The following is a 23767-nucleotide window of genomic DNA, read 5'->3' on the forward strand; positions in this document are numbered from 1 at the left end:
GAAAAAATCTCTGCAAGAATCCAAAGAGGAATCCCTGGAAAAATGCCTAGAAAATTTCATGGAAGAATGCCTAGGAGAATTCTTGATGGAATTTTTGGAGGATTCCCTGAAGTAATTCCTGGAGAAACCTTTGAAGAAATTCCTGTAGGAGTCTCTACAAAAATTGACTTGTAGATTTCCTGGCTAAATTTCTGTAGGAATTCCTGCTGAAATTCTTGGAAGAGTCCCGGAAGCAATTACTGGAGGAATCTCTGGAGGAATGCCTGGAGGAAGTCCTGAAGGAATGGCGGAATTTCTGGAGGAATATTAAGAGAAATCCCTGCAAGAATTTCCAGAGGAATCTCTGGAAAAATTCTCAGAGGAATTCCTGGAGAAATTCGTAGATAAATATTTTAAGGAATTCGTAGAGTAATACCAGGAATAATTCCTGAAGAAATCGCAGATGGAATTCTTGGAGAAATTCTAGAGGAATCCTTGCAAGAGTTCCTGGAGAAACTCTAGAAGGAATCCCGGAAGCAATTTCAAGACGAATTCCTAATGGAATCCAAAAACAGTTCCTGAAGGAAGTACTGAATTAATTCCTGAAGTAGTTGCTTAAAAAATACATGGAGAAATTTCTGAAGGAATCCTATCAAGAGTTCCTCGGAGAATTTTTGGAGGATTTTTGTTAAATCAGTTGTTCCAGAAAGAATCACAGAAGAAATTCCCGAGTTAAGCCCTGCAGAAATTCTTGGAGGATATCCCAGAGAAATTCCTGTAGGGATTAACGGAGGAATATCTAGAAATGCTCATAGAGGAATCTCGAGAAGAATTCCTGGAGGAATTTTTGGAGTAATCTCTAGAGGCATTTCTGAAGGAATCCCTCGATGAATTTTTAGGGGAATCCCTGCAGAAATTCCCAGAGGAATCCCTGGAATAATTCCTGGAGTAATCTCTGAAGAAATTCGTGGAGGAATCCTTTGAGAAATTTCTGAAGGAATCTCAGGAAGAGTTACTGAAGAAATTGCAGATGGAATCCTTGGAGGAATCCTGAAAATTCTAAGAAAAGTTCGTGGAGGATCTCCTTGAGCAATCCCTGTAGCAGTTCCTGAAGAATCCCTGCAAGAGTTCCTGAATAAACCGCAGGAGGAATCCCGGAAGCAATTCCTCGAGGTATTTCTGACGCAATCCCTAAACAGTCTCTGGAGAAAGTACTGGATTAATTCCTGGAGGAGTTCCTGATTTGATTGATTTGTCTTTATTAAAGAGACTTTCAGCCCTTGGCTGGTTCGTCTCTCGGAGTTCCTGAAAGAATTCCAAGAGGAACTCCTGAAGGAATTCTAAAAAGTGTTCCTGGGGGAATCCTTGGAGGAATTTTTAAAAAATTCCTGGAGTTTTTACTGAAAGAAACACAGAAGAAATTCGCGGGTGAAACCCTGGAGGAATTCCTTAGGAAATCCCAGGAAATCTTTCTTAACAAATTTCTGGAAGATTTTCGGTGGGAAAAAATATGAAGGAATTCATCTCTCTCTCTTCTTGGCGTAACATCCTCAATGGGACAAAGCCTGCTTCTCAGCTTAGTGTTCTATGAGCACTTCCACAGTTATTAACTCAGAGCTTCCTCTGCCAATGACCATTTTGCATGTGTATATCGTGTGGCAGGCACGAAGATACTCTATGCCCAAGGAAGTCAAGGAAATTTCCTTTACGAAAAGATCCTGGACCGACCGGGAATCGAACCCGTCACCCTCAGCATGGTCATGCTGAATACCGGTGCGTTTACCGCCTCGGCTATATGGGCCCATGTCTGCAATAATTTTTGGACAAATTATTGTTGGAATCTTTGGATGGACTCACAAAAGAATATTTTGTACAATGTTTTAAGGAATTCCTGGATTAGTTTTTAGCTAATCACTGGTAAAATTTCCTGTAAGGGTTTCTGAAAGATATTTCTGCTGAATTACTTCGAAATATTCCAGATTGGATTATTGGAGCAATCTCTAGTGGAATTTTTGAAGGAATATATGGAGTAATCTACGAAGAAATCTCTGAAGGAACACTTGCAGAAATGCCCAAAAGAATTTCTGTTGGCATTCCTTCGGGAATCCCTAGAGAATTTCCTGGAGGAATCCTCGAAAAAAAGAACTGTAACAAACACTGGAGGAATTTCTATAGATATCCCAGGGGAGGAATGTCTGATGAAACCCATAGAGGAATTCTTGAAAAAAATCTGGAGCAATCCATGATGGAATCACTGAAGGAAGAGATCCAGGGGGAATTAGTCGATGTATCCTTGCAGAAGTATCTGTAAAAAATTCTGAAGGAATCGTGGGAGGAATTCTTGAAGCATTTTTTGGAACAAACCCTGAAACAATCAATATCGAAATGTATCTGGTTCCGATGCCTATGGAAGATTCACGAAGGAGAAGCTCCTGGAGAAGTCCCTTGTGGAATTTCTGAAAGAAAGGGACCACGTCCACCCTGCCCACCCACTGGCTACGCCCATGGTTCGATTCCCGTTCCAGTCGGAATTTTCTCGACTCGAAGAAGAAGAAGGAGAAGGAAGTGTTCAAAGAATGGGGACGTTACGCCGAATTTAAGAAAAAGGAGATGGAATTACTTGAACTGTATTAACCCTCTAATACCCAACCCCGCCTTTAGACGGGGTATAGTTTGAGCATTTTTGTAATTTTTGTTTCGTTCGGAATGAATTTTTTTTATATTTTTGGCTGATATTTAGGACTGTTTTGTATATCTCAAAATGTTTTTTGGTGTATTTTAAAGCGTATTTACATTTTTTAAAAATCATTGAAAAATTGATGTTTTAGTCACGTTTTAGAAGTCATTGTTTATTTTGTATTGAATCGCTACAATTAACATATTTTAAATTTTTCCCAAATCATATCCTAGTTTAATAGTTTAAGGAAATCGAATACACTCTAAATTTATTTTTCTTAAAATTACACGGAAAGTAAAATTTTATATGAAAAAAAATTAAAATAAAAATATTTCTACAATAATCATAAAATCTCAAAATGTTTTCATCTCAAAAAATCCGTACCCCAAATAGGCTTTCAGGAAAAATATAAAAGCGTGGGGATGTTCAAAAATAAAAATTAGAAAAATCGAAAACTGAAATTCACGAAATCGAGAATTAAAAAGAATCATCTTCCAAAACATGTTTAAATGGATTTTAGAAGACGAAAAATGATATTTAGATCAAAATCAAAAATTTGGGTATTAGAGGGTTAAACTATTTTCAACGCACGAGAAAGGCACTATTACCGCAAGATGGATTATTATTTTTTGGTAATTTTGTTGTTTATTTTGCGTATTTTTTAAATTAATGAATGATTTTAGTTTATGCTGAAAAGAATCATAGTTTAACTAGTTCAAACTTACCTTCTTGTAGTTTTTGTTCATATATTCCTGCCAGTGTTTGATCATGTGCAGCCACTTCTTCTCCCGGGCGATGATCTGCTCCCGGGTTAGGGTCTCCTTGGCCGGTTTTTCCGAGAACTGACTGCCACCGTAGAATCCGTGCCGATCGGGGCACGTCGAGAAGGCACTGGTGGTCGAACAGAGCGATATCGAGTCGGCATTTTTGCTCGACTGTCGGTTCAGCGAAACCGAGTTCGAGGTATTGGTCGAAGTCGGTGAGGTGGCCATGGTCGCTTGGGTATTGAATTGGGGAAAAGCCCGGACTGCCACGGGCGCAGGGCTTGGAGCGGGTGTTTATCTGTGGAAACAATTGGGGAATAAATGAAAATCATTAGATTCAAGAATCTGAATTCTAAGACATACAGTGTATCAAACAATTGTTCGTACAGCAAATTTTTTGTCAAAATATTTTTTCCTTCAAATGTTTATAAGTTTTTTATACGTCAATCAAAAACGCTGAACTTTTGACCAATCGCAAACCATATATTACTGCTCCATTGGTAAAATTTTGAGCGAGATCGATTAAGTTTTCTGAAAATTATTGAACTTTTAGTAAACTTATAAGATTTTTGAACACATTTTTAAAACATTATATCTCAATATGTAGTTGATGAAACTTTTTCAATCTAAGACTTTCATATGTAGCTTCGTTTGAGGTTTTATATTCACTACATAATATATGAAAAATTTGCTTATGTAGCTGACGATATTTAAAAAATTACCATATTTTGCACATATTTTCTGCCAAACGTTTTCCACTAATAAAAGTGCATTAACTGAACGAAAAATGCATAGGACCTACTCCCAGGTCCTGTATTAAAGTATTACATTAGAAGAGTTTAAAAAAGTTGAAAACCCTTGGCACTTTTATTGATCAAAATATGATAAATTTCCAATTAAAACTCTGAACATATACAGATTTTTTGTTCTTGTACCGACTTTTCGAACCCTCTAAGCAGAATACCCTCTTCGAATGAGTGTAATCAGTTTCGTACCTTTTAATTCCGCCCTATGTTGCTTATCCTTTGACAGATACGCGTATTTCGACTACCACTTGTAATATTCCTTAGTGTCAGTTATCCACTGAAGATTTTTTGTATTTTTTGTAGTGAATATAAAAGCTCAAACGAAGCTACATATGAAAGCCTTAGGTAAAAGCTGTAACACAAAAAAGATTGAAACAGTTTCATCGACTACATATTGAGATATAATGTTTTAAAAGTGTGTTCAAAAATCTTATAAGTTTTACTAAAAGTTCTACAACTTTCAGAAAACTTATTCGATCTCGCTCAAAATTCACCAATGGAGCATCAATATATGGTTTATGATTGGTTAAAATTTCAGCGTTTTTGATCGTCGTATAAAAAAGTTATAAACATTTGCATGAAAAATTTATTTTGACCCAAAAATTGCTGTACGGACAATTGTTTGATACACTGTATACTAATTTTGGTACCGTAATCCGGGGTCAAATTGATCGCTTTAAAACAACTTTTGTTGATAACATTAAAGGAAATTCAAATATTGTCAAAATTATTTCTGTAAAATCAGTACCCATTGACCAATGTGACAGAATTTTGTTCAACAAATTTAAACTTTAGGTTCAATAACTCCATAAATCAAAAAAATGAAAATGCCACTTCGGGACGAAATTGATCAGTATAAAATTAAATATCGGTTAAAAAGAAAAATTTCCTTATCCATTCAATTCTGCTCTTCTAAACCTGAAACACGCATCAAAACTCTTACAACTAGTGAATTTGACCCTTAAAATGCAAAATTAAAATTTGAAATTTCCCCCTTAAAGCCTAAAAGTAGGCAATTTCCTTGGAAATAAGTGGTTTCTGTTACAATAAATGACTATTTCGTCAAAAAAAAAGAACTTTTTTAACTTATTCATATTCAGAATAGCTTCATAACTTTCCAACCAAAGTTCCACAAAAATGTTGAAACATAAAATTTACGGGAAGTCCTAGTGGCAATCGATTGTTTAGAAGCAATGATTTCAGCTAAGTGAGAAACAAATTGCAAATTCCAAAAAAAATAAGGCAAAACTAACTTTTTTCTAAAAAACAAAAGTCTGAACTCATCTCTAGACATCTATGAACTAGATGAAGTAGGAAGTTTAAGATCATTGCGACGCTTAGAAGTTCCTGGTATGCAATTACAATGTAGTACCCAAATGATCAATTTCACCCCGGTTTACGGTATACCAAATCACACTTTTCAAGTGAATAGAGTAAACATTTAATCTAACGCAGAATACTGAAAACTTTTTTTTCCCTTACGATTGCACGTGCAAAAACCGATATAGAGTCAAGTACATAGTACTTTGTCTATCTTAAAGTTCCGTCGCAGTTAATTCTATAAATGGAAATGCTTCTTCCAAGTCGTCCCATTGTATCGATTGGCACTATGTATAATTATATGCAAGACAACTTATATTCCGATCAACCTCCACCCACAACAATTAATATTGCATGACCTTATAAACACGCCGATGGCTAATAAACTTCGTTTGCTATCAGAATTCATTAGGCGCACAAGTTTATTTCCGAAACGAATCCCCACGCACCTAGCTATAGGTAGTTGCTTCTGCTAGCTAAAAATTGCCCATTGACTTTTCTGAACTCTAACTACCACGCCACTCTACTACAGGGGATAGACAAAATGATCGGGACAGGCAAATTTTTCCCTTCTCAAAAAAAATTTCAAATAGCTGTAACTTTTCGAAAAGTGCATCAAATATTCTGAAATTTTCACTGTAAGTTGATCAACTAGTTGTGTATCAGTGGACAAAATTTGGAAAAGATTGGAAGTATAGCTATAACTTTATCTCTTGTTAATAATTTCAAATTAAGTTAAACGTTTTTCAGAGCTCATTATATAAGTCATAAATGCTCAAAATTTCATTGCATTCGGGTCATTGAATCCGGAGATATAACAGCTCAAAGTTGGCTATCGGATAGTTCTACCATTTTCTAAAATGCTTATAACTTCCTACAAAATAGCCCGATCTTTTCCAAATTTTGTCCACTGATACACAACTAGTTGATCAAGTTACAGTGAAAATTTGAGAATATTTGATGCACTTTTTAAAAAGTTACAGCTAATTGAACATTTTTTGAAAAGTGACAATTTTGCCTGTCCCGATCATTTTGTCTATCCCCTGTAAATACCAAGTGCGCAATGAAGGAAGCGCGCTTGTTTGGCAATCATCGTGTCGGCGTTGGCGGCGGCGTCCATCCGCGAGCAAATTAAGCCTTTCCTTCCATACAGAATCAACATCCGCGACGTTGCTGTGCTCTCTAAATACTACACCATACACAACTGAACCAAATGGAAATGGAGCACAGCACGTACGTACGTACTTAGAAGATCTGACGAGCTCAGTTTACAGTGTGTACATGGTTTACTGTATTTGCAGTAACAACGATAAAAAAAAACAGCGGACTAACTGGGCAGAGATGAGTGAAAACAAACTCTCTGACCATCAGTCATCAGATGAGTGAAGCCACGTTGTTACAGTTCATGGATGGTGTCACAGAAACGCGCTGTATTTACAGTAAAAGTCACGATCAAGAGGATCCACCTTACGATCAATAAAATTGTAATTTTAATCTATGTTTGCTTTTACATATTCCGCGAAATTCTTACTTCAACGAAAATTCAGCGTTACTTACACTTAGCCCCAATTCCGGTAAAACGGAAGCTAGTTTTCCGCTTCTGATCGTAAATCTCATTGCGTTCTTCCGTTGGCGCTCCCAGCCACTTCACAAGCTTATAGGTAATGAATGGTTTCAAACTGCCAAATATATCAATTGTGGCTTCCGAGAACGCACTCTCTCTGAACATATTCTACCGCCCACCAGTTTGTTGTTAGGATTCTACACGTGCTTCGGACGTACGAACGGGTGCAATTGGTAGTGGGCGTTGATGCAAGTAGCTACTTACATAAATATCTCCTACTACAGAAAACTACGGTGTCAGGTTCACAAACAAATTGTGATCGTGACGAGGTACGTATTGCGGCGGTACGTTCTTGGAAGGTATGGTTCAACGCTTTGGAACCGTTTTTTTTTTCTCGATTCTCTGAATTTGTATGCCTGCTTAGCATATTCTATTGCTACTGTTTGGCGTTACAATGCAACTGGGATAAAATCTGTTCTTCAGCCTATTGTTTTAAATATTGGTCAGTTTCATGATTATTTGGAGATCATTTGCCAATGCTGTTATTAAATGTATGTAGTTAGGCGCTGTCCATAAACTACGTAGACTCAATTATGGCAATCTCAGACCACCCCCTCCCCTACGTTGACTTTCGTCCATACAAAATATTCGAAATTTGTATGAACTGTAGACTTTGGCCAGAACCCCCCGTCCCCCTCCGAGTCTTCGTAGTTTATGGACAGGCCCTTTGCACTATCTATATCACATTTAATATTTATCCTAATGCATCATGTTGGGAACTGCTCGCTGACGCACAAGGAGGGTTAATCAACCATCCTGGGTCACACACGATGCTCGACAGATAACGTCCTACCTGGTCCACCCATCGTGCTCTCTGCGCTCCAGGTGTTCTAGGATCAACCGGATGATTAGCAAACACATGTTCTGCAGGGTTGTTATCTGGCTGCTAGAGCCCATATGAAGTTGATCATCAATATATGGGACAAACGTCTTGAAGTCCCGCTTCAACAGTGCATCAGAACTTTAGATGCACAAATCTCAAGAAGCAAGCTTCAAACAACAGTGCATTTTATTATTCTGTTCTTGGTCACTTGTCATTGGCTTAAAATAAGAAGATCAGGAACGCTGGTTTTGTTTACGAAAATATATGTGCGCTAGAACTCCCTGGGTTAGTGGGTTGGTGTCAGGCCCTGCGAGCCAGCCGTAAAAAAGACTAGCACCGGCAAATCAACAAGAAAAGAATGCGAACCGATACCAATGGCGACGACCACAGCGACGAAAAGGGACTTGCGATTGGAAGCTCGGTACGTGGAACTGCAGATCTCTCAACTTCATCGGGAGCACCCGCATACTCGCCGCACACTGGGGCAAGATTGAAAATACACGGAAAAAACCTCTAGATCGTCGAAATGTCGAGATACGCACTTGGTGTCTTCAGAGAAAATATTTCTATGAACAAGGTCGATATTCTGAACGGTAGCATATTTTTCTTACGTTATTCGCATAAAAGTCCTATAAGTCATTTTGGCCATCTTTCAGCGGTATTTTAGCTCCAAACAAATTGTAAAACACAAAAATGTCCGAAACCCCAATAAAAGTGAGTTTTTAGATCATTGAACACACAAAAAATATTTCTATTTAATAAAATTATGTAAGATAATGATAAAACCAAGGCTAAATGGCGTGTTTAGGACATTTTTGTGTTTTACAATTTGTTTGGAGCTTAAAAATGACTAAACCTGTAACTAGATTGCATTTATACTTCTCATGGTTCACTTGGCAACATACAACATGGTAAAATATGTGCAAAAATGTTGTACTAATTCACACAAAACAGTAAACTTTGAACGCTATTTAAAAAAAATCATCAAATATCATGTCGGTCAAAAAAATTCACATGAAAGCTTATGTATTTTTTAGGTGATCGCCGATGAAAAAACTTGCCCGAACTTGCCCGACTGCAAGAACGTCCTATATACATTTTGCGTGATTTTCAGGAACTTTCTATGAAAAATTAATGCATATTTTGTTTTTTCCAACAAATTTATTTTACATATGCTTTATTTTAGTATTTTTCATTATTATAACTCGAAAACGGACATTAAATTTGTTTACAAACGTAATTTAATGAAAAAACTCGATTTTAGGTAGGTATTTTATAAAACGACTAATATCTCAAGAACAGTAGGCTTTGGAAATATGACATCTTCGGCAAACTTTTTTAGCATAAATAGCCGAACAACTTTGCCGAAGACACCATACCACTAAAATGAAAGATGGCCAAAATGACTTATAGGACTTTTATGCGAATAACGTAAGAAAAATATGCTATCGTTCAGAATATCGACCTTGTTCATAGAAATATTTTCTCTGAAGACACCAAGTGCGTATCTCGACATCTCGACGAGCAAGAGGTTTTTTCCGTGTATTTTCAATCCTGCCCCAGTGTGCGCCGATATACTGAAGGACCGCGGGTTCGGAATCGTAGCGCTGCAGGAGGTGTGTTGGACAGGATCTATGGTGCGAACGTTTAGAGGTAATCATACCATCTACCAGAGTTGCGGCAACACACGTGAGCTGGGAACAGCTTTTATAGTGATGGGCGACATGCAGAGGCGCGTGATCGGTTGGTGGCCGATCGACGAAAGAATGTGCAGGTTGAGGATCAAGGGCCGATTCTTCAACATTAGCATAATAAACGTGCACAGCCCTCACTCCGGAAGCACTGATGATGACAAAGACGCATTTTACGCGCAGCTCGAACGTGAGTACGACCGCTGCCCAAGCCACGACCTCAAGATCATCATAGGGGATCTAAACGCTCAGGTAGGCCAGGAGGAGGAATTCAGACCGACGATTGGAAAGTTCAGCGCCCACCAGCTGACGAACGAAAATGGCCTACGCCTCATCGATTTCGCCGCCTCCAAGAACATGGCCATTCGTAGCACCTTCTTCCAGCACAGCCTCCCGTATCGTTACACCTGGATATCACCACAACAAACGGAATCGCAAATCGACCACGTTCTGATTGACGGACGGCACTTCTCCGACATTATCGACGTCAGGACCTATCGTGGCGCTAATATCGACTCCGATCACTACCTGGTGATGGTTAAACTGCGCCCAAAACTCGCCGTTATTAACAACGTACATTACCGGCGGCCGCCCCGGTACGATCTAGAGCGACTGAAGCAACCGAATGTCGCCACCGCATACGCGCAGAATCTTGAGGCAGCGTTGCCGGACGAGGGTGTGCTCGATGTGGCCCCTCTAGAGGACTGCTGGAGTACAATCAAAGCAGCCATCAACAACGCAGCTGAGAGCAGAGATGGCATGCTCCTCAGTGCGAAACGTGAGAAGAGAAAACATACACTCTACACACGACTTTCAACGAGAGCGAGAGTGAGCTACGCAACTTTTTTCACACACAAACCAGCCGCTCACTCTCTGGCATCCATCAGCGACACACTCAAAATGAGTACTCAAACAAATGTTAGAACAAACATGTTTTTCCAGTTTCTGCGTGCACATTTTGTGCGCGCACAAAATGTGCACACACAATTCGTGTTGAGAACGCACGCAGTCGTGCTTCCAGTGCAATACTGTGTGTACCACAGGAATATGAAAGTACTCAGATGTTTTTTTCGGCAAAGTATTTTGGAAATCCAAGGGCTCACAGTTGATGGGCCATAAATATAAACATAAATATAAATATAAACATAAATTACAGCCCAAGTAACAATTGGACAGCATTTTAGCATTTGATGGAATTTATAATGGTTTTATCGATGTAACGAGCATGCTAAAATGCTTACATGAAACATTTAACAATGCTTAAGCTAAAAAAATACAAATTTCATGTCAAGCTACTTTCGTAACCTTTTCTAGACAAACTGAATAGCCATTATTTTTTGATTTTCATGACAAGTTTATTACGGCTTTCAAAACTTACTCTAAACCGTGTTAAAATACACAATAGTATGATTTTATCAACGCTGTGACAAAAGCATCTTCTAACACTTTTGGTTATCACAAAAGCTACGTTTAAACCTATAATTTCGCTTGATAGCTCTTCCCAAACTCACTGACTACTCACAACTTTGAACCGTTATAAAACGACACTCCGATTTATTGCTTGGCAATTCACAATACACTTAGCAATTTTATCAGTAAGCAAGTCGATTTCAAGTGGTAAATTAAGAAAAAATCGCCATTCTGACTGATTTCAGGATGAATTCTATTTTACATCACGTTCCAGCTGTCAAATTTTGATGGTTGCCGTTTGACTACCATAAAAACTGAAAAATGGCAAAACGGTAATCAATCGGCATTGATAAATGCTGTTCGGCATTCATAAATTTCATTTTAAAGCAAAGTGCTCTTTTTTCAAATTTTATGAAGGCCAAACAGCATTGATCACTGAAACTGTCACTTACGGGCTCCGCCATGTTTATTTTTCTTTTTTCAAGAATTTGTGCGAATTTTCAATTGTATTATTCTCGATTTTTCTGCCATAAAAGAGAAATGACCTGATTTAGAACATGATGCAATGTTGTTCGGAACATAAAAAGTGAACGAAAATAGCACCACCTGCAAAAATCATCAACTTGCTATTTTTTGTGTTTTTCAAAATAACTTTAAATATGTCACTTTCCGAAGGGGCATTTCAAATATACGTCTTTTTTACGTATTCCGCAGTAAATTTCACACGGCACTATAAATTTCCCCTCTATAAGAGGGATATTTCACATTAAAAATCAGGAAATTACAGCTCTCGATTTTGTTTTCCATCTCGTGTTTTGGTTGAAATAAATCTGTCAAAATTGACGAACTGCACAAATTCAACTATGCAATGATAAAAGATAGTTGTAGTGGAACCAGCATTTGTCTAGAAAAAGTGGCATAGAGACGACAATCATAAATGCCAAACGGCATCCATTAATAATCTCTTCATAACCTTGAGATGGTTGGGCCAACTAGACATATTCTAGTCTCCAAGAGGTTTTGATAGATAGTTTGGAGGTTAAAATACTTTGACTCCGGTTTTATTGATCACGATTTATGGCACTCTTGCAGAGTTTTATAAAACTTAAATTGTTACTTGGGAGACAAATAGATGTGACACTAAAAAAATTTCAATCTCATATATCTCATGATCCTGATTACTTAGAGAGTTGGTTTCTTCGACAAAGTTGTTTGGCTGGTCAAGGACTAACCGATAATAAGACTTAAGATTCAAAATTCAACCGCTAGGCGGTGCTAGTGAGCTAACAAATTTTGTTTTTCATAAATATCAGGAAAATTTGTAAGAAATTGCAACTTGCGTCGCCTAGCTGCAGAAACTTGAACCAAACGGTAATTATTCTGAAAGCCCTTGATCTACCAAACAATATTGCCGAAGACACCATCTTTCTACAAAACGAGGATGTTGAGATATGCGAAATTTAAAATTTGTTTGCTCTCCAGCGCCGCCTAGCGGTGGAATTTTGAACATTAAGTCTTATTATCGGTTAGTTCTTGTCCAGCCAAACAATCTTGCCGAAGACACCAACTCTCTAAGTAATCAGGATCATGAGATATATGAGATTGAAATTTCGTTAGTGTCACATCTACTTGTCTGTGATTTATGTGATATCCTAGACAAGCAGATGCAACACTGACAAAATTTCTATCCCATATATCTCAGGATCCTGATTACTTAGAGAGTTGGTTTCTTTGGCAAAGTTGTTCAGCTAGTCAAGGGCTTTCAGAATATGATTCGTGATTTCACCGCTAGGCGGCGCTAGATAGCGTAGAAATTTTACATTTCACATATCTCAGCATTCTGATTCTTTAGAAAGATGGTGTCTTTGGCAAAATTGTTTGGTAGATCAAGGGCTTTTAGAATAATTATCGTTTGGTTCGAGTTTTTGCAGCTAGGCGCTAGTTGCAATTTTTTGCAAATTTTCCCTATATATATGAAAAACAAAATTCGTTAGCTCACTAGCACTGAATGTTGGTGGAATTTGGAACCAAAATATCCATCAACTGTAAGTCCTTGACCAGCTTAAGACGTCTGCATGTCTCTGATATCACAGGATTTGCTACCGCTTAGCGGGTTTTGGGCTCACCGGCATGTTTTCGGTTCACCAAATGCTCAAACAACTTTGACCCCTTTGAACACACTGCGTGTGCACTGAGTTCTGGTTTTTTTTGCGTGCGCGCAGAAATTGCGCACTGGGATTATGACTTGTGGGTTCTCATTGTTCTCTCGCAGCACTCTAATCATCCGCACAAGAACTCTGCGTGAGAGAAATTATGTACATTGTGCGTTTTTTCTCTTTCTCAAAAGTAAGGTAAATAAAACTGAGAAATTCAGTGAAAGATGAGCGTAAATGGACACAGTTTATGCGTGACATGCCATCCCTGGCTGAGAGCACTATCGGGTACGTAGAACGGAGTCGACGAAACGATTGGTTCGACGAGGAATGCAGAGCGATTCTGGAGGAGAAGGATGCAGCGCGGGCGGTAATGCTGCAGCATGGAACCCGACAGAATGTGGAGCGATACAGACAGAAGCGGAAGCAGCAGACCCGTCTCTTCCGGGAGAAAAAGCGCCGCCTGGAAGAAGCGGAGTGCAAGGAAATGGAACTGCTGTGCCGTTCACAGGAAACACGCAAGTTCTACCAGAAGCTCAACGCATCCCGCAAAGGCTACGTGCCGCAAGCCGAAATCTGCAGGGATAAGGACGGGAGCCTCCTGACGGACAAACGTGAGGTGATCGAAAGGTGGAAGCAGCACTTCGACGAGCACCTGAATGGCGAAGAGAATGTAGGCACGGAGGACCAAGGCAGCGGAGGAAATGACTATGTTGGTGCAGCAGAGGACGGGAACGAACCAACTCCCACGCTGAGGGAAGTTAAGGATGCCATCCACCAGCTCAAAAACAACAAAGCGGCTGGTAAGGACGGTATCGCAGCGGAACTCATCAAGATGGGCCCGGAAAAGTTGGCCACCTGTCTGCACCAGTTAGTAGTCAAGATCTGGGAAACCGAACAGCTACCGGAGGAGTGGAAGGAAGGGATAATCTGTCCCATCCACAAGAAAGGCGACAAGTTAATGTGTGAGAACTTTCGAGCGATCACCATTTTGAATGCCGCCTACAAAGTGCTATCCCAGATCATCTTCCGTCGTCTTTCACCTAAAGTAAATGAGTTCGTGGGATGTTACCAAGCCGGTTTCATCGACGGCCGGTCGACAACGGACCAGATCTTCACCGTACGGCAAATCCTCCAGAAATGCCGTGAATACCAGGTCCCAACGCATCACCTGTTCATCGACTTCAAAGCGGCATACGACAGTATCGACCGCACAGAGCTATGGAAAATTATGGACGAGAACAGCTTTCCCGGGAAGCTGACTAGACTGATAAGAGCAACGATGGACGGTGTGCAGAACAGCGTAAGAATTTCGGGTGAACTATCCAGTTCATTTGAATCTCGACGGGGACTACGACAAGGTGATGGACTTTCCTGCCTACTATTCAACATCGCCCTGGAAGGTGTTATGCGACGAGCCGGGCTCAACAGCCGGGGTACGATCTTCACGAAATCCAGCCAATTTGTATGTTTTGCGGATGACATGGATATTATTGCTAGGACATTTGGAACGGTGGCAGAACAGTACACCCGCCTGAAACGTGAAGCAGCAAAGGACTGGTGGTGAATGCGGCTAAGACAAAGTACATGCTGGTAGGTGGGACTGAGCGAGACAGGACAAGCCTTGGCAGCAATGTTACGATAGACGGGGATACTTTCGAGGTGGTAGAAGAATTCGTTTACCTCGGTTCCTTGCTAACGGCTGACAATAACGTGAGCCGTGAAATACGAAGGCGCATCATCAGTGGAAGTCGTGCCTATTATGGGCTCCAGAAGAAACTGCGGTCAAAAAAGATTCACCCCCGCACCAAATGTACCATGTACAAGACGTTAATAAGACCGGTGGTTCTCTACGGGCACGAGACGTGGACGATGCTCGAGAAGGACATGCAAGCACTCGGAGTTTTCGAGCGACGGGTGCTAAGGACGATCTTCGGCGGCGTGCAGGAGAACGGTATGTGGCGGAGAAGGATGAACCACGAGCTCGCTGCACTTTATGGCGAACCCAGCATCCAGAAGGTAGCCAAAGCCGGAAGGATACGGTGGGCAGGGCATGTTGCAAGAATGCCGGACAACAACCCTGCAAAGTTGGTGTTTGCTAATCATCCGGTTGGTACAAGAAGGCGTGGAGCGCAGAGAGCACGATGGGCGGACCAGGTGGAGCGTGATCTGGCGAGTGTTGGGCGTGACCGACGTTGGAGAGCTGCAGCTGCAAATCGAGTATTATGGCGGCAAATTGTTGATTCAGTATTATCATGAATTTGATGTTAACTAAATAAATGAATGTGCGCTAGAAATCGTCAGTAGGTGCCAAAGTCGGCCATTGTGGTGCACCCTTTAAAAAAATGGAATTTACACGTGACGTAAACCATCAACGTCAAATTTGACTCAATTTTACATCCATGTAAGTTCGAGTTGGTTGCACAAGATGTCAACAAACTTATCTGGCCAGATAGGTAGAAACAGTTTTACATTTATCGTTTGTCTCACAACTCGGTGGTACAGCCGAGAGGTATAGTACGTGCTTCTCAATCAACGGACCGGAGTTTGAATCCAGTTCATTATTTTATTTACATATGTTTTATGTCTCGCTTTGGCTCTAGAGATTGCTAGCTCGACTTTATTTGTGATAGAAGACGTAAATTTGTGTTAAACGGGCCGCTCCTGTTATGTGCATCCAAGTGAACTTAAATTTACATGATTTTTTCTAAGAGTGTGGCCATTTTGGGATCCTAACAAGTCTGTCCTTAACTTCTTTCCTTGATAGCTGTGTAGTGTCGGTAGCGACTGTCTCAATTGGCTAAGAATAACACTACGGACCGCCTATTCCGGTGGTAAGAGTCCACTAACAGATGACCCCTAATTCATGATGTGATGCGGCTATATGCTTACCGTGCCTGGGAATGGATGGCTAGGGAGGTCTAATAAAAACCTAACCGCTAACGGAGCCTGTGGAGTACCAGGGTGCCCTACACAGTATTTTGCCCTTACTGCGCTAACTGGAGCAATGGTGCAGTGGGCCTTGTGTTTCTTCGAAACAATCAGCTGCCAATCTTTAGTCTCACTTGAGGCTAAATAAGGGCGGGACTATGAAGATGTTGTTAATTAGTTTAAATTTTCACCTATAAGGACTCGCATTATGCGATTTACACAGTGTATTCTGTATATCCTCGCCTTTGGCGTTTTCCAATCGATACCGATCTGGTTTCGTTGCTGCTGTTCTTTGATGTGGTGATGTTGCGAAGAGTTTAATCTTGCCTAGTTTGGGTAGTAGCTACGGTTAGGATAGCTCAGATCAATCTTCAGCATAAAAGAACAGCAACAATCAATCTTTGAAAACAATTTCGGAAGAGTTGGAACAGACGACGTTCGGCTGGATCGAACGCTTTCATGTCGGCTCGCAAGGCCTACCAGCAGCTCTTCGGTCTGCTGAACGATCCGGCTGGAAAAGACTTTGTACAACTGTTTGCAGTTTGAACGAACTTCGTTTACCAAATGGTGATTTCACTTCCTCTAATGAGGAAGTTTTGGAATGTTTATTCAGTACACACTTCCCCGGATGTGTGGATATGTTAAATCTAATTACTTTGGTACAGGTTATACAGTTCAGCCGGGGGACGGATTGCCATATAACGTTGTTGCAGCAGATGTTATATAGGCTCAGTGTATCAGTTATGGCTATTAGTGTGGGTCATCGGAACCGTTTTCTCAGATCAAAGATTTTTTGATTCCGTTTCGGGTCCTGAGTATCTGTGCAAAATTTGAGCACGATCGGTTGCGTCTACATTTTGCGCATTGCAATTGAAATTTGTATGGGATGTTATATGGAAAAACATACTTTTTTGCATTTTTGTCATAAGTTGAAAAAGTTTGTCTGAAACTTTTTAACCGATACTGTAACATGATAGCCTAGGATGTTCTGAAAAACTTTGTAGAAGATCGAATAGCGATCCGATGCTTGTGAAAATAGTTATAACCAACGAACCGCATGCATGTGTTTATGTTTTAACATGTAAAGGAATAACAATAGCAACAAAATCATGCTGTTTCGCTAAGCAATGCCAACGCTATAACTTTTTTCATAGGCATCAGATCACTTCGCGGTCTTCGACAAAGTTTTTCAGGACACCCTAGGCTATGTTTTCACTTTATCGGTTACATGGTTTTAGAAAAATTCGAGCTTGTTATGAGAGAAATGCAAAAAAGAGTGTTTTCCCATGTAAAACCCCATACAAACTTCAAACGCGATGCGCAAAACGTAGACGTAACTGATGGTGCCCAAATTTTGCACACTGATTTGGGTCCTGAAATGGGATCAAAAAAGCTTTGATCTGAAGGGATACCATTGAATTTTTCATTTTTCCATATAAACGATGACCCACTCTAATGGCTATAGTACCTCAAATTCGCACTAGTTGATTTTCAACCTTTAATGTTGAAAATCGACAAGAAAAAAATGTGAACAACATTATAACAAGATTATATTTACAAAAGATGGTTGCAATCATTTGCTCAAATTATGATAGAAACAAATTATTTTCCTTAACTTTTCGGCTTCCTTGCACCCTATTTCGCCATAGTGTACCAGTTATGGCTAATCCCATAAGGAATGTATGTAAATCAGGGCCGGATTTACAAATGTGGGGGCCCGGGGCCACAGTGTTGTGGGGGCTCTTTTTAAGAGGATATATTTTTACCCATGGAAAAAATATTTATCATTTCTACAAATATTGCATTTTTCATTTGTTGATAGACTTTCGAGAAAATCTTCGAAGAAAAAAAATACTCACATGTCAATTTGCATGTCAGTTGGCAGCTGAAAGATCCATGTATTCATTGCACCACCTGAGAATCTGCGTTCAATGTTGTTTTCGGTAGCGGTGGCAAAACACAATCTATGGGAAAAGCGGTGTGAGCATATTTTGGTGGGACAAAATTTGTCAGGTGTGAGTCTACTACGGGGTAAAATCGGCCATATCATTATGAAATTTCAATGCCATTGTGGGAAAAAAATGAATCTAGAACAATACGCAGAACTAGGAAAATTGTAGATATTAATGAAATTTATTCATTATATCCCATGTCTAATAAAAAATCATGTCAAAGTTCATAGATAACTGCAAGAAGAATTCATAAGTGAACTGTTCAAGAAATTGCTCGTAAAATTTGTAGCACAATCGGTAGTGTCGTTTTTGCGAAATCCAAAAAGAACTTCTAATGGATCAGTGCAGCAATCTCTGGAGAAGCTGCTGGTCGATCACCATAAAGAGTGAACACTTAACAAAAACATGTTCTAACACGACTACTAGGGGAGGCTCTGGCGACCTCCCAAAAGAATTTTCAACAAAACTTTAAAATCAAAGAGGATTTTTTTATAAAAAAAATGCTGATAAAAACTAAAAAGGAAATCCATAATAAGTTCCTGATTAGGGTGGCCCACACTTATATGGAGAACAAAAATTTCGAAAAATATCAAGTCTTACCTCTTAAATCAGTTGTTTTGGACTCCCAGAAGCTACGTTCAAAATTTGAGCCTAAGGGGGTGCTCAAAAAGCTTGAAGTTTGTATGGGAAAACTTGGCAAAATGTATACAGAAATTTTAAGTTTTCGAATTTTGACGCTAGGTGGCGCTGTAAGTGTTCAATAAACAAACCCTTTGGTATTATCGTAGGTGACTATATGCCAAAGAACTTTGTCGAAGACCGCGAAGTGATCCGACGGCTGTGAAGAAAGTTGTACCCTAGGCAAAGTGAGGCAAGGTATTGAGATTTCATTATTGATATTATTCCTTTGCATGTATTGGAAAAACAGCAATGAAGTTTATCCTCACTTTACCTAGGGTATAACTTTTTCCACAGACGTTGGATCACTTTGCGGTCTTCGACAAAGTTGTTTAACATATACTCACCTACAAGAATACCAAAGGGTTTGATTATTGAACGCTTACAGTACCTCCTAGTGGCAAAATTCGAAAACTTAAAATTTCTGCATACATTTGGTCAAGTTTTCCCATACAAACTTCAAGCGTTTTGAGCGCCCCCTTAGGCTAAAACAATCTCCAATCCAAAACAACTAATTGAGGAGGTAAGACTTTTTCGAAATTTTTGTTTTTCATATAAGTGTGGGCCACCTTATTCCTGATGGATTTTCTGATTTTATTTTCAAAAGTTTTTTCACTTAAATTTCTCGAAAATCTTTGGCGGAAATGTTAGGGTATTTTAGCCATTTTTAGCCAATTTCTCAACAAATTTACTTATTTCAGTCAGCAAATCTCTCAACTTAAAATATGCGTAAAGAATCAGAAACTCTTTGAAAATTCATGCAAGATTTCCTTTAAAACATGTTTCAACAGTTTTGGTGTTCTCCAATTTGAGACAGTCGAAAGCTGTCTAAGAAAATCAAACTCAAGAGTACCTCTATATAAAACTTTTTGATTTTGAGAAAAAAAAATGTTTACTTCAACAGTTGAAGTTCAACTCTATGGGAAATTGTTTAAGATATTTTCAAAAACTTTGTACAGAAAAAAAAACAAACAAATATAGAAAGAGTTCTATTCAGTCGAAGATTTGCTTCAAGACTTCCGGTAATTTTTGTTAGGAAATTGCATAAAAAATAAATGATAATAAGTTTAGGAGGCAAAATTCATTATTTCATATCTGGACAAATAGTTGCAGTCTTTCTTAAAAAACACAACACATTGCATACATCTTACCAGTAGACAATAGTTTTAAGTTCCAATGACAAAAAAAAAAAAACAAATCAAGAGAAGTTTCTGCACTATTATTTTTTCATGCTTTACATTTTTTTTTTCGTTAAGTGGAATTTTGTGGGGGCCCCTAAAACGTGGGAGCCCGGGGCCTTGGCCCACCTGCTCCCCCCCTAAATCCGACACTGATGTAAATAGTGCGAAGTGGAACCCAAATTAACAAATGTGTCCATAACTGGTACAGGTTTCCTATCATTGGCACACGCCGTAATAAATACTTAAAGTAGATTTGGTTCAGTTTCTATATTTTTCCTGTAAATCTTGACAACTAATCCTTCATTTGACATATCGATGACATTTGTCGGTCTTCTCCTTATTTTTGTAGAAATAGTTTTTCTTAGGTAGTACGATAACTGGTACAGGCACCCTAGATTGTATAAAAGCTACGCTAAAGTATATTTCTCATACAAACTTAGAATAGCTTATGCAGTGTCAATTTCAACCAAATGATCCCCAATTCTGCAACATATGAGAAACCGCGACATTTCCGGCCGACTGGATGCAAGGCGTCTTAGTAAAGGTGCCCAAAAGGGTGACCTGAGTGTATGCGATAATTGGCGGGGCATCATGCTACTGTGTATCGTTCTGTAAGTCCTTTACAAAGTGATCCTTAACCAGATACAGGAGAAGATCGACGAAACTCTCCGACGGCAGCAAGCAATGAATTACAAGAGTCTCTCTTCCTAATGTTCATTGATTATGAAAATGCTTTCGACCGTTTCAATCACGGAAACATGTGGGAAGCCTTCAGGCGCAAGGGTGTCCTTGAGAAAATCATCGGCTTCATTGAAGCACAGTACAGAGTACTACACAACGGTGTTTTGTCCGATCCCATCCGGGTCGTTGCTGGAGTGAGGCAAGGATGTATATTATCACCGCTACTGCTCCTCATCGTAATCGACGAGATCCTGGTTGGTGCGATTGACCGTGAACCAAATCGTGGATTGCAATGGCAACCCATTACCATGGAGCACCTAAATGACTTCGAACTGGCTGATGACGTTGCTCTCCTAGCTCAACGGCGCTCTGATATGCAGAGCAAGCTCGATGACCTTGCCAATCGCTCCTCAGCGGCAGGTCTTACCATCAACGTCAACAAGACGAAATCGTTGGATGTAAACACGGTCAACCCTTCCAGCTTTACGGTAGCTAGGCAATCAGTGGAGAATGTTGAAAGCTTCCAATATCGTGGTTGCCAATTGGCGGCCGATGGCGGCACCAAGAAATGTATGGAAAAACAACCAGATTAGTCAACGCACTAAAATCCGAATTTTCAACTTGAACGTGAAATCTGTGCTGCTATACGCCAGTGAAACCTGGTGTGTATCAGTGGAGAACACTCAACGGCTGCAGGTCTTCATCAATAGATGCCTACGATATATAATTCGTGCATGGTCGATGTCATCAAAAGCCGATAGCGACAGAAATTAGGGAGCGAAAGTGGAGGTGGGTCGACCACACTCTACGCAGGGTCGAAAACGAAATCTGCAAACAAGACTGGAACCCAGCAGGACATCGCAGCCCAGAGACTCATGGCGGCGCAGCCCTCAATAACGAAATCAAGCAAGTCGACAGAAATTTGACCTGGCCACAGGTCAAGGCGATGGCTAGCAATCGCCCAGGATGGAAATCTTTCAATTCGGCCCTCTGCACCACCGTGGGTGCCCAGGACTGAAAGATGAAGATGATCCCCAACCAAAACTTGAAATGAGGTATACAATCTAGTTACAAATCGAATAAATATTGTGGAGCGGTGCTCTGGTTCAATTTCGGACATAACAAGATTTACATAAAGAATGATCAAAAAGAAAATTAGTCGCTAATCAGTTGAGCCTCGTCAAATCTACTCCGAATGAAAAGATCGTTGAATTTACAAGGTTGATTTATTTTTACAATTCCTCTTTACTGCGTGTTTCCCTTCGGCTGATTGTGGGAACAAAGCACCGCAAAAAGAAAGATTCAAATTTGCCATTGCTCCCCTCACATACCTATGTATATGAAGTACTGATGTAGGTACTACGCGGATTGGCTAGGTCATAAAAATCAAAGTGGCACACGCATTGTTCGTATAGGAATACTGTAGGTACTGGTATCAACAAAACGCGCACACTGATTCGTTTTGAACAACCATTTCGAGTGACCTCACATAGCATAGCACTGAGCTGAACTGACGACAACGGCTTGCTAACTGGTTTCACGTTGTTGACATCACCCGAGATGGATGGATGGATGGGGAGGACATTTTTGCTGATATTGTTATTCTCCACGTGCGTTTACCTGCGGTTTTGCAATCCACCTCATATTCATATGAAGGGAAATCCAGTGGTGACAATTCAGCCATTTAGTGGATTCAGTACGTGAATGCGTGTCTGAAATACCCACTAGAAAAATGAAGATAAAAACCAGTTACTCACCTAAACAAACAGTGTTGATTCTAGAGCTAGACTGTTATCGGAGCTCTTATCGTCATCGTTGCAACCCCTTTCTTATTAGTTTGGTCAGTTTGCGTGAGTTTTCTAAGGGTGTGCTCCTATCTCTAAAGCTGCGTTTCACAGAGATTTAGCCAACACTCAATTGAAAGTATGCGCATTCCTTGGAGGCGTAAATTGCAATCACTTAACAACTATCATTTTCTTCCTTCACTCAACAATTGATGAACACCACTTTCCATCATGTATTATTATTGCACACAATCGCCACACTTTGCTTGATGGTAGGTCGCGGTGAGAGCTGGACTCATTTACATTTTCTGCACCATATATCAATACAATAATACACAGGTCGAAATTTATGCTTCAGATTTTCACCATTGCTGCATTGCCACACACTGACTGACTGACCGTCCACTTTCGTTTTGCGTTGGTCTTCCGAACTACTCATATAATAAAGCGGAAAATCACCTCTCACTTATTTGATGAATATTAACGTTATGGTCTCGTCGCGCTGTTGAATGTGTCGCCCCGACGTCCCCCGTAATATATGCTATGTGGTGGCTGCCTCTCGATAATTGTGCACCCTGGACGTGTGTTGTACTCGTTCTTCGCGCGTATGTAGTACCTACACATTAAATATCGAGCTGTTGTTTCACCGGAATTCTTTCGCGTTTTTTATACACATCCAGCGTGATGACGACGTCGACGACGAGCCCGATGATCATCATACGTGGACTCACCTTGTCCATAAACTTCGAAATTTCGTACGAATTCTTCACCAATATGCTAAAAACCAAATCCAAAGTAATCCACAGAAATAGTTAACAACTATGTCAACCAAAAATATCGCGCCAGTTCCGCGGAAATATTTACAAATAATATCGATCGGTTTCCATTAAATTTTCTGCCTGCCACTCTCACGCCACGACTTCTCTCGTCGCGAAACAACGCGAACCGTAGTCCGAAGAATCACTGAACAGACTAACCAGCGAGCCAAATCAACAGCAGTCGAGACGGGACCGACCTGCGAGCAATGAGCAATAATTTTGATGAAAACAGCACACCATCTTCGCACACCATTACTACGGCAACCATCATCGTAGCCAGTCGTCTCAAACCAGATTGCTTTTCCAATAGGACCGAGTGACTGCCTGATGGGCTGGCAGACACATACATGGCTACAGGGATAGCGAAGGCCTCTCCCGTTGTTACTCCTACGCCTGCTATCACCCGTGTCCGTCCAAAGCGTGTGCTCACATGCTCACCAACGAGGCTGCTCACTTCAGCATGAACAGTGAACAGTGAGATATGATGACCGGCTG

General features: G+C 40.2%; 1 protein-coding gene across 1 annotated transcript in view; it reads right to left on the reverse strand.

The window, feature by feature from the left end:
- LOC109422647 (TBC1 domain family member whacked) overlaps positions 1–23620 on the reverse strand; it is a 45224-nt gene extending 21604 nt beyond the window's left edge. Inside the window, exons 1-2 of the mRNA XM_062859316.1 lie at positions 22428–23620; positions 3382–3718 (exon numbers count right to left, since the gene is read on the reverse strand). Coding sequence (XP_062715300.1) covers positions 3382–3648 — 267 coding nt within the window. The 5' untranslated portion in view covers positions 3649–3718; positions 22428–23620. The remainder of the gene's footprint in view (positions 1–3381; positions 3719–22427) is intronic.
- Positions 23621–23767: the final 147 nt, after the last annotated feature.

This window comes from Aedes albopictus, chromosome 3 (genome assembly GCF_035046485.1).
Source record: "Aedes albopictus strain Foshan chromosome 3, AalbF5, whole genome shotgun sequence".
Lineage (NCBI taxonomy): Eukaryota > Metazoa > Arthropoda > Insecta > Diptera > Culicidae > Aedes > Aedes albopictus.